Consider the following 12,053-nt stretch of genomic DNA (forward strand, 5'->3'; position numbering starts at 1 on the left):
TGTCCAGAGAAAGAGAGAGAGGGGGGGGGCGAGGGGCGACGAATGCTTCCCCTGAAGCTTTTGCATATCTTCCCGAATAGCACGTAGAAAACATTTCCCGCCAGTCATTATTAAAAGTAAGATAAAAAAGACCTGCGAAGCAGCGCACTCGGCGGTGTCAGCAACGGACAAGATAGGCGTTGGCGCGGTAATACGGTGTTATTACGTGTTCCACCTAACTCTGTATTCTGGTTCCGAATGGCCGCAAAGAACCTTTGGGGAAGGCGGCCTTTTCCTGGTCCTCCTCTGTGTGTCGGGGGCCCTGGAAGGCCGAGATTGACTCGAGGCGCTAACGTTAATGTCCAGTCGGCAGCTCGAACAAGATCTTGAAATCAGGAATGGAAAAAAAAAAAAAAGTTAATTACAATGAACTGTATCAGACCACATCGAAAATAAATATAAGAACAAAACAGTGGAGGGGCCAGGTGGTTGTGTTTATGTCACCACTATTACTGAATCGAGAACATTGTAGCATAAATATAAAATGATTATGTACGAATATTGCTCTAGTGGCCGTTAATATTCAAACGTTGTTCATAGGAACATGTCTATGCTATTCGCTATTTATTGTTCAAAACTAAGGCGCATAAAATTGTAGAACAAATAAAAAGTAAGCAATAAATTTTACTTTCTCATATAAGGAAGTCCCTCCGCCGCCCCTAGAAGCAATCCTTGGGTGTCAGGACCGCTACTGCAGTTGAACGCGGAAAAGACAGGTTTTAGGGAACGTTTCATTGCCATGCTGTCTTTATAACCACAGAGGATCGGCTGCTACTGAGAAGATCATATCGTTGTGAAGTTATGATCATTCATCGCAAGAGACACGCACGACTCGACTTGTGCGGCCCGATCCAAAGAGTGTTGCCTCATTAGCATCAGCGTCGGCCGCACACGAGATATGAATATATTCAAGGTGTGACGATCGCTCTGTCTTCAAGAAACGTTATACCGAATGATACAGCAACTTTGATACAGGAACCAAAAATCCAGCTATCATCGAGCGGTTTTTCAACTTGCCTTCAAAAATGAAAATGGTAGCGCATGTTATACATCTCCGCAAAGCCAATAAAGGTGGAACCTAAGTGTTGACTTTTCTCACGCTGCCACGTGTGACAAGGCGTTTCCTTTGCTTACATCGCAGGCATCGGCCAGGGGCTTTGCACGCCGGTGAACTCGGTGCTGGTGAACCAGTACTTCGAGCGGCATCTGTCGTGGGCGAGCGGCGTGAGCCTGGCGGGAGCCATGCTGGCCGCGTTCTTCTTCCCGCCAGCCGTGACTCTACTGTTGGAGTCGTATGGGCTGCGCGGTGCTTTGCTGCTCACCGGCGGCCTCGCGATGCACGCGCTGGCCGGTGCGGTGCTTTTGCAGCCCGCGCCCTGGACCATGGACGACGGGCCACTAAGGCCGCGGCCGCGCAGGCAGCTGGACACAGGTGCGCCCAACGCTGGCAGCCCGGACGAGCAGGAGTTCCTCAACGCGGCTGTCAGGATGAGCAAGGTACACACATTTCTTGCTCTTTTGTACCCCGCTAGGAAACGTGAAAGTAGAAAAGTAGGAGTTCGACGAGGAATGCAATTTCGCCTGTGCTTCGCGGGCTTTGTGCGGCTGCGTGGATGTCATGTGCCAACGTAATGCATCATATTGTTCACACTTAGAACAGAAGAGCCGGCTCTTTCATCGCTTTTTCATCGGAGGAAACAAAGGAAAAATTTGCGACCACACGCTATTCTACGTAGGGGTCACAGCAAAACGGAGCCGAGAGTAAGAGAGAGAGTGAGAGTAGAGAAGAAAACTGCATGTGCCATGTGTGCGACATTCTGAACGCCTGCACTTGGGTCAACAGTGGCCCTCTGCCCCAAGATCAGCGGAATAAAATTTTGCATGTCAGTTGAGTTTCCCCTTCAAGTGGCCAGGTGAGGAAACACTTGATGATGTCGATGTTCTTGATAAATTGAAGTTTGTTTGGAGTCTCCTCCAGGTAATTTCGTGTTCTTTATTAAGCCGCTTGTGCGGGCGCGAAAACTTATTTCGTTCAAGGCAGAAGTGGTGGGTTAAGTCGTGAAATGATATCAGGTTATCCTTGGCTGTCCCCAGAACGGAGGTAGTCACCGCCCGGCCGACTAAACCTCGGGCTGTCGGTGAGCCGCCTCGTTTCCAGGGTTGCCAGAATGTGCCGGTACCCAAATCAATTCAATGTCCCTATCTAGGAAGGGAATACTATTGAGAATATTTAGAGTAGATTGTGCATATCTACCTCGGGTGAAATTGTGTATGGCAGTGTTGGAGTCGCTGATGGTAATATCTGCCTCTGAATTTGTAATAGCTAAAGCGATGGCTGCTTCCTCAGCCATTGCGGAATGCGTACACGGATGGAGGTCGAGAGGTCTGTGGCGTGTGTTCCCCTAACCCCTGCCACTGCAAATGCTCTTTTTGGAACTGCATACTCAGCCGCATCAACGTAGATAACACCCGGTTGGTGCTTATGAGTCTTATGAAGAGCCAGGGCCCTGGTGATCCTCCTACCTTATGGTGTATAGGATGCATGTTTTTGGGAAGAGGCTTAAGGGTGAGCCGCTTCCTGATTGGTGTGGGTAGATCTCTCGGTTCATTTATTTCTGGCTCTGAATTTGCGTCCAGTGTGCCGAGGATGCTTCCGCCTGTTTTAGTTTTTGTCAGCCGCGCCATCCGTGTGGTGATGTGGGCCGCGCAAAGTTCCTCGAGTGTGTTGTGAATGCCGAGTGTCACCCGTTAATAATTAAGGGGGTATTATTAACGATGCGCCCTTAACGGTGCGCACACTCCCAGACACCCTTAGAGTGAGTGGGGGTAGCTGTTCCGGTCGCGAAGGAGATGCCCTCGACCTGCGTGGCAAGCTCAGCCGGAATTCAACTACCTTGTAGTGACAGAAGGGGGTGGTCGTTTGGTGCCCAGCGGTCGCCGGTTCAAACCAGAGTAAGGATCGGAGTCAGAAGTAACAAACAAAACACAATTTATGCACAGCAAGAGACGATACAAAGGAACACATAAGATCACTTGAAATACAACAGACGAGAGGTTCACAGAATACAAACGCTAAGCATGCAATTACACAGGTATCCAATAACGTAGAGGCTTTACAACAGATGAAACACGAGAGAGTTACATAAACAAACACCAAATTGTTCACCGGGCACTGTTGCAGTCCGACGCCTCAAGAGTCACGATGTGGCCGCCATACGAGACGAGCGCCGCTCCCTTGAAAGTCCGTGGGCTTGCCAGCAGCGGGTGATCCCCGGGAGTCCAGTCGAAACACAGGCGAGCACGTCGCAAAACACTTGACGAACTGACTGACTCGCTGACTCATCAAGCGGCGCGGTCGCTTTAAATAGGGCGCGCCGCGTCTGTTTGTTAACACGCGCCAAAGCTAGCGCGCACAGACACTTAGCTTCGCTGGTTATAGCGCTCTCTTCTCCTCCCGTTGAGCCGCGCGTCGTCATTGGCCAGGTCCCACAGAAGATTCTCGATTTTTCTGGCGCATTCCATACCGATGAACCACCGCTTTCCCCGGGCAAGGGGAAAGAGGGTGACGGCAACGCGTACAAAGCTACGCGCTCTCCCGCGCGGGGAAGGGGGCTTTTCTCTCCATGCCTTCCACGCGACGCCGTGCGGGCCTCGCGCCGTACCGGCTTGATGAATATGTGCGCCGATTTCGTGACACCGAGTCGAAGAAAATTTTCTATAGATGTGTAGTGAGGAAGTTCTAGCGCTGCTTTGAATGCTTGTATGATGAGGCACTCCAGCTTGGTCTTCTCTGCTTCGGTGGTGGACGACGGCTGTTGCGACGCGCGTCTTTCTCCCTCCCTCTTCTTTCTTTTGTAATTTCTCTGTCCGCAGCTACAGAGCCAGTAGCAGGCCCGTACATTTTCTTTTCATTCTTCCTACAGCCACAACAGCTACAGAGCCAGTAGCAGGTCCGTGCATTTTATTTTCCTTCAGTTGCAACAACAACAACCTCAACCTTCGGTCGCAACAACCGTACCATGCGGGAAGGGAAGAAGAATGGAGTGAAAGAAGATAGAGCGAGAGAGCTGCAATGGAGGAGGGCTCCTGAATAATTTCGACCAACTAGGGATCTTTAACCTGTCAGTGCACGTTAAAAATTCCCAGGTGGTCGAAATTACTCCGGAGCCCTCCACTACGGCACGGCACCCCTTTCTTTCCGCTTTCACTTGCACCTTCCTTCCTTCCTTCCTTCCTTCCTTCCTTCCTTCCTTCCTTCCTTCCTTCCTTCCTTCCTTCCTTCCTTCCTTCCTTCCTTCCTTCCTTCATTCCTTCCTTCCTTCCTCCCTCCCTCCCTCCCTCCCTCCCTCCCTCCCTCCCTCCCTCCCTCCCTTCCTTCCTTCCTTCCTTCCTTCCTTCCTTCCTTCCTTCCTTCCTTCCTTCCTTCCTTCCCTGCTCGGTTCAGTTGTCCACAGAACAAGTGTGACAAATACCGCGCCTTTTTGTCCCTGCGAACCAAATATTATTCCCCTAGCTTTTCTTCTAAGGCGAACGCCTTTAATGTCTCATGACTCGCCAGCGTATCCGTCCTTGCGTGCGTCGAAGTGTCCCACTTCGCGAGATTCCGCGAGATAATGCGAGGCTGTGATGTCATCACGACGACATGACCGGATGACATTCGGTCAGGTATAAACGGAACTGACGCCATTATGACGTCACCATCACCTTCAGGCGATTCACACTTGCGAAGCTTATCCCTCCGGGCGTCCTATCCGGGCTGTTGTAGGCGTCCGGGCGTCTATGCTGCGGCTTTCATTTGGCGCTTCCTTGAACGCCGCACCGCTCAGCATACAGAAGCCGGTGCAGGAAAGCAGGGATCAGCGGCGCTTTAAACAAAGGCTTTCGCCTCATCGCACTTTAGTGGTCCAAAGTGGCCCCTGGAATTTTTTAGGCCGCAGCTCTTTGGCGCCCTTTCCTGTTTTTCGCAGCGTCGCCGTCGCCGTTGGCGTTGTTCCTCGTAACCACGTTCTGCACTGCGCATGCGCGTGCCGCCGCGGAGGCAGGACAGCGTCTGCCGGCATCGCAAGCGCATTGCTCCCGCACGGCCGCTCAATGGAGGCGCCTCCATTGAGCGGCCGTGGCTCCCGGCATAAAAGTGGAATCTGCCTAGAACTTCGGCCTCGCCGCGTTGGTGTAGTGGTTAAGATGCCCGACTACTGTGCTGGAGTATCCGGGTTCGATCCTGACCGTCGGCGGCTGCGTTTCAATGGAGGCGAAATGGAGAGGCGTCCGTGTGATGTCAGTGCACGTTAAAGATCTCCAGGTGGTCCAAATTGCTCCGTAGCCTACGGCTCCTATTTCTCCCTATCCACTTTACACACCCTTCCTCCCTTCCCTTACGGCGCAGTTTAGGTGTCCACGGAGCAAGTGTGACAAATACTGCGCCTTTCCTTTCTTGTGAAGTAATTATTATTATTATTATTATTATTATTATTATTATTATTATTATTATTATTATTATTATTATTATTATTACAACGCCAGTGAACATTGATGCGCTCAACGGAACGCTGGTTGTGTTCGATGCAACGCTCGGCAGCCCGCGCCGCCCGAGCCGAAACGCAGAGCCACCGCCGTTAGCCACTGTGAACCGCCTGCCTATATAAATAGTTCATTCTCTGCCAGTTCTTTCGAGGGAGGGACGGAGGGTGGCTGATCCTGGCCCTGGTGGGGCTGGGACAGGTAGGTCACCGCCGCTTGCGGGGGGGCTAGCCTACCACCGAATATTTATCTGTTGTAGGCCGTCATTGCACCCGCCACCGCTTCGGTGGTAGACGATGGCTGTTGCGGCGAGCATCTTTCTCTCCCTCTTCTTTTTCTTTCCTTCTCTACTTTCTTCTGTCCGCACGAAGCAGCTGAAGTGGCTCAGCTACATAGCCAATAGCAGGCCCGCGTATTTTCTTTTCCTTCTTCCTACAGCCACAACAACAACAGTTCTTTCTAAGCCATGAGCTATCAAACCGGTGGAAGTCTCGTCTGCTGCTGCTTTCACAGCTACTTCGCCAGTGCCACCGCCGCGTTTCCTGCTTCAGCGCAGTCCATGTATGCGTTTATATCAGGACCTATTCAAGTTTTTTTGAAGAAGGAATATCTGTGAAAAATAAAACATATCTGTAAATGTACATACATGTCTTGCTCGAATTATTTACCTCACTCTATCGAAAAGCTGTAAAAATTGGCGACAATTTTTTTTTAGCTACAAGGTATCATTTCGCCGATGATGCAGTATTACCCTCACAAGGTTCATCGTTAGCTTTTGCCGCGAAGCTGAACTATATGCCGTCGCTGCGCCACAACATTGTCACCTTTCGCTGCAGGTCAGCTCCGTGGCCATGGACGCATCAGCTGCCGACCTGGCCTTCGTGGCTTACCAACAGGCAGAAGAGCGCAGCGAACCTCCAGAGGAAGAGGTGGTCATCTACGAGATGCAGCGGCGCAACCAGAGCCCCGTGTACCAGCCCACAGTGCTGACACTGCCGCGCACATTCACGCTGTCACCCCGAGCCACGTGGACGGCCTTTCTGCGCAAGCCCTTCTACTACCTGCTGGCCGCCCACTGGGTCTGCTCGAGCTATGCCAACTTTTACCTCCTACTAACGCTCGTGGACGTGGCCCGGGAAGACGGCTCCTCTTCCCTTTCGGCCGCCTTCCTGCTGTCGGCCTACTCCGTGGGAGACCTGTTGGGAAGGCTTTTTTCGGGCTGGTTGTCGGACAAGCGCGTCTTGAGCCGCGCGGGCATCATGGCGCTAAGCTGTGCCATGCTGGCCGCTGTCTTATTGGTGCTGCCTCAGCTGTCGGGCTACGTGGCGCTGCTCGCCGCCTCCGTCATGGCCGGTTGGTGCGTGGGCGGTTGTGCCATCCTCTTCTCGGTGATGCTGGCGTCTGTAGCCGGCCTGGAGAACCTACCCATCGCTGCGGGCTTCACCACGTTTCTCATGGGCTTCGCGACACTGGCAAGGCCGGGTCTCATTTGTGAGTTCTCCCCCACATTTTTTTTTGTTGCTTGATATGCATATCATAAGGTTTAAGAAGGGTCTTTTGGCTGAAGCTTGTGAGGCAGAGGCAATGCCAAAGCGAGAGACGGACAGCACATGCACCATACACTTGAATGTGCGAGTCTCTTTTAAGGCGAAAGCCTTTAATGGCTCGTGCTCGCGACCACGATCGTGTCCGTCCGTCAGTAACGCTTTAATTTAATGACGTCATCAGTGGTGTAGTATGTCGGGCCTTGAAATTAATGATGACGTCATCAGTGGTGTAGTATGTCGTACCTTGAAATTGATGATGTGACTTTGTTCGTCCAGTCGCGTTCATGTCACACTTTAATTAGTACTAATGACTGACTAGTCACTAACCAGTACTAATGACTAAATAGTCACTAACTAGTACTAATTAGTCTAGTCGTGACTAAATAGTCATGAGTAATGACAAAAATGGCTGTGAATAGGACGTCATCATATGCATGGTGACGTTATAATGACGTTACAACCGGTCATGACGCCATGACTGCTTATGACGTCACCAGGCGATTCACGCATGTACGAATTTACCTGTTTAGTCGTCTACTGGCCAGAATCCTTGCCGCTTCTGGCGAGACCCTACCCTTTCCAAAATTCCAAATCATCATCATCATCATCAGCCTGATTATACCCACTGCAGGGCGAAGGCCTCTCCCATATTTCTCCACAACCCGGTTCTGTGCTAGCTGCATCCACTTGACCCCTGCGAACTTCTTAATCTCATCCGCCCACCTAACTTTCTGCCGCCCCCTGCTACGCTTTCCTTCCCTTGGAATCCAGTTTGTTACCCTCAGCGACCATCGGTTATCCTCTCTTCGCACTACATGTCCTGCCCATGTCCATTTCTTCTTCTTAATTTCTACTAGAATGTCGGTAACTTGAGTTATTTCTCTGACCCACTCTGCACGCTTTCTATCTCTTAATGTTACCCCTACCATTTTTCGTTCCATAGCCCTCTGGGTTGTCCTCAACTTAAGTAGAACTCTCTTGGTTAGCCTCCACGTTTCAGCCCCATAGGTGAGAACAGGCAAGATGCAACTGTTGTATACTTCCTCTTGAGCGATACCGGTAAGCTGCTAGTCATAATCTGCGAGTGCTTGCCAAATTCCAAATAGCCGTTTTGTTATCGCTGATTATGAAATTGGCTGCCCTGCACACACGTCCGTTTCTGGCAACGAAGCGGCCGACGAGTTAGCTTGAGCTCTCTACTTCCGGGTAACTGTGGAGACGCCCGACTGCCGGAACATGCCACCACCGGATAAAAGTCTAAACAATAGGGAGGCAGTCGCATGGCGGCGCCTGCAAGCTGGGAACTTTATAAATGCGGTCTGGGCATATTATGTCCAGATGGACGATAGAAAAAACGATAAATGCAAGCACTGTGGGGAGAGAGGGACCCTCAACCATATAATCTGGGCATGTGTTAGCTCCCCAGGGGCTAAAACAAATATAAATTGTAGAGAAGCCTGGGAAGCCCTGCTTCGGAGCTAGGTCCCTGCTCAACAGCAACAAGCCATCCGTCTGGCGGAAGAAGCCGCGAAGAGCCAAGACCTCTTTGCCTGCTTCTGATCGCAGAGGTCTCGGCTCCCGTCCCTTAGGGCTGCGTGCCTGGGGCGGGGATTGGCGGCCTCTTTATCTGGTGGAAAAATACATCACATCACATCACGCATATACGAAGCTGACCCCGCCCGGCGTTCGATCCAGGCGGCCGTGCGGCTCCTTTCATTTGCCGCTTCCTCGAACGCCGCACCACACAGCAGGCATCAGTAGCGTTTCAAATTGGTTTACAGGAAAGGAAAGGCGCCGTATCTGTAAAAATTCTCCGCGGAAATTTTAACCCAGCCGTAAGGAAAAGGAGGAAGATGGGAGGGAAAAAAAAATTAAATTAGAGGGTCTCTTAAATGTCTCTTAAGAGGAAAATGGCGAAAGCCTACCCTTCCTATCCTATAATTTGCTCCCATCGTCATTCGTTGCAGTGCTACATATAATTATAATGGGTTTGCAGGAAAGGAAAGGCGCAGTATCTATTACACTCTCCAGCTAGTCTGAGTTTGGACGATCGCTCCTGTCGCGTGGCGTTCCTTGGCGCGCGTTGAAGTGTCGCATTGCAGATGGCAGGTACGCATCTCGCCTCGGCCAATCAGAATGCCGCAAGAGCGGGACACACTTTGTCCACCACAGCATGAGCCATTAAAGGCTTCCGCAGAGAAAGAGGTGCCGTAGTGGAGGGTTTTGTATCACCGCACTACAGACACTTTCGCCTCATGCACTTCAGTGGTCTATGTGCCCCCTAGAACTTTTTGGACGCCTGGCGTGGGAGAACAAAGTTTTGAACAGACCCGTCGCCGGCCGAAGCTTCCCAGCGGTATTCGAGTCCTTGAAGTATGTTTATTCCTTCCGCTGCATCAATAGTCTGCCCCATAGGGGTGCCCGTGTGTTGTGGGATGTCAGTGCACGTTAAAGAAGAACCCCAAGTGGTCGAAATTTCCGGAGTCCTGCACTATGGCGTCTCTCATAGCCTGAGTCGCTTTGGGACGTTAAACCCCACAAACCAAACCAAGCCAAACCAAACCTCTCTGCACACTAACCCGCCTAGTGCACCGCGTGAGTGGTTGTCTGGCCCCTTCCTGCCCGCCGCATTCTAATCGTGTCGATAGTCGGGGAGTGGGAAGCGCCACCTGCATGTGGATTTTAGTATGCTGCATCATTGTTGTAAGAAAGAGAGTGAAGACAGAGAGCGAAACCGCTGTCTGTGTTAGCTGCTTAGATGCGGAAACCTTAAGGTGTTTATGCCGGAGCGCGACTTCAAGACTGTCGATGGCAGTGCAAATTATCTGACGCTGATTGATGCCCGAAATCGCTAGGCTTGGCTGTCCTAATTTTTTGAAGCATGGAATCTTTGAGTTTCTGAGTCGAACACCATCTGGAGGGTGCGGTGAATCTTATGACCAAATTAACTGCGGTGGCAGGAAGCAGAAGGCACATAAAATGATAGTCCTGGCTTCATTTACGTTTTAAATTTTTCGAGAGTTATTGGCTTATAGAAAACATATCCAATCGGATCAGCAACTAATTTTGACAAATACCAGTGAACGTTTCCTCGTGAGTTGGCCACATATTTTCCAACAATGGCTTTACAGGTGATAGGGACGAAAAGCCAATTTATATTTTGGAAGCTAGTCACTCTGCCATCTTGGAAAATAAATGTGCGTCATGGCATATCAATTGGAGTAACACATATGTACATGCTGTACACGTGCCCAGTTTGTTGTGTACATTACAGAACGTTTAAAATAGAGTTCGCCTCGTGTCTTGCAGGAGAGCCGAATCTGGGCTAATTGGTACACACACGAACACCAGTAAAAGAAAGGCGAAGGACAGGAGTCTTCCATTCTCAGTTGTGTTACCTTCCCTTCTCCTTTATTTCACATCTTTTGAGCTGGTGTTCGTATTTGAAAGGATCTTGTAGATACTTAAAATTTAAGCACGGGCTTAAATTAAAGAGCAGTTGGCTCTTCGAATCATTGTGCCGCGAAATGACTGCAGCCGTACATGAAGGAAAAATTGTGCCCATAAAGCGAATATTTTTCCTTAACGACGCGAGAGGGTTGCCTTCAACCCTTAGCTCAGTTACTCATGCCATCAGCGAGATAAACCATGTCAGGTATCCACCTCTGTGGTAACCAGCATGGTTCTAGCTTTTCATGCAGTGCACAAAAAAGTCTAGGCTTCAGTTTATATGCACACTCTACATGACATGCTTTGTATAAGCCTCTCTAACGTTCGTGTGTGATTTTCATTTCCCTGTTAGTCAAAGTTTATAGCATCTCAGATTTTTGACATGTGTGCTGTTTCTCTTACACGCATACGCACACGCATATGCACCTATGCATACATACGCCCACGCACGCACGCATGCACGCACGCACGCACGCACGCACACACACGCACGCACACACACACACACACACACACACACACGCACACGCACACGCACACGCACACGCACACGCACACGCACACGCACGCACACACACACACACACACACACACACACACACACACACACACACACACACACACACACACACACACACACACACACACACACACACACACACACACACACACACACACACACACACACACACACACACACACACACACACATTTTCGGTTGCGGAGACATAAACGCTGAGAAAAACGACCCTCGCACCTATCTTGCATGCCTCTGTCTCAAAGACCTTAGTAGTCCGGCAAATAACTTTCCTTTGGCATGCTGAAGAGCTTTTCTCTGCTGCGGAGCTTTTCACTGCCACCATGGTACTGCCTCTGCAGCTTCATTCACCCGTTTCTTGTTTCTTTTTTCAGCGTTATTCCGCGACTACCTGGGCAGCTATGGAGGCCTCTACGTAGCCCACGGCGTCGTCTACGTATTATTGTTCGTCGCCTACGTGGCTCATGGCGTGTACCGGGGATCACTCAAGTGCAAGTCACTTCGAGAGGGCTGCTGAAAAACGGCACCCGAATCTGCACTGGAGGAAGAACTCACACAGATGGAATAACTGTGAACCCTCCCTGCACCTCACCTAGTGCACGCTTTTCGCACTTCATGTGTCGTGTCCGTTCTCGGAGGAGCTGCATTTAGTGACGGTGCTTTCTAAGGAGCACAAATTGCCACAAACATTCCTGTGCGTTTTTGTCTTATATACTATGCATAACGACGCAGTGAGAGTGCGGTATCTTGGATTTTCAGACACGAAGGCGTTGACACTGTGTACCGAATTGCCCGTGAGGTGATCTTCGCGGCCGGTCATGACTTGCGCGCGAAGCCATGAGGCACGGGGGCCAACATTTATCTCATGTTAAAATGCGGGATGCGAATACAGAATCTTCGTCGACCAGCGCTTCGCTGACAGCTATGTACAGGAATAGACAACGCTTGCTGGCGGCGTG

The 12,053-nt window shown here is 50.6% G+C and overlaps 1 protein-coding gene across 2 annotated transcripts in view; it reads left to right on the forward strand.

The window, feature by feature from the left end:
* LOC146197245 (monocarboxylate transporter 12-like) overlaps positions 1-11,611 on the forward strand; it is a 33,009-nt gene extending 21,398 nt beyond the window's left edge. For both annotated transcript variants that reach the window (XM_084599046.1, XM_084599047.1), the window contains exons 4-6: positions 1,181-1,536; positions 6,396-7,050; positions 11,469-11,611. In XM_084599046.1, the coding sequence (XP_084455172.1) occupies positions 1,181-1,536; positions 6,396-7,050; positions 11,469-11,611 (1,154 nt within the window). The remainder of the gene's footprint in view (positions 1-1,180; positions 1,537-6,395; positions 7,051-11,468) is intronic.
* Positions 11,612-12,053: the final 442 nt, after the last annotated feature.

This window comes from Amblyomma maculatum, chromosome 3 (assembly GCF_055883805.1).
Source record: "Amblyomma maculatum isolate TAMU_Amacu chromosome 3, ASM5588380v1, whole genome shotgun sequence".
Taxonomy (NCBI): Eukaryota; Metazoa; Arthropoda; class Arachnida; order Ixodida; family Ixodidae; genus Amblyomma; species Amblyomma maculatum.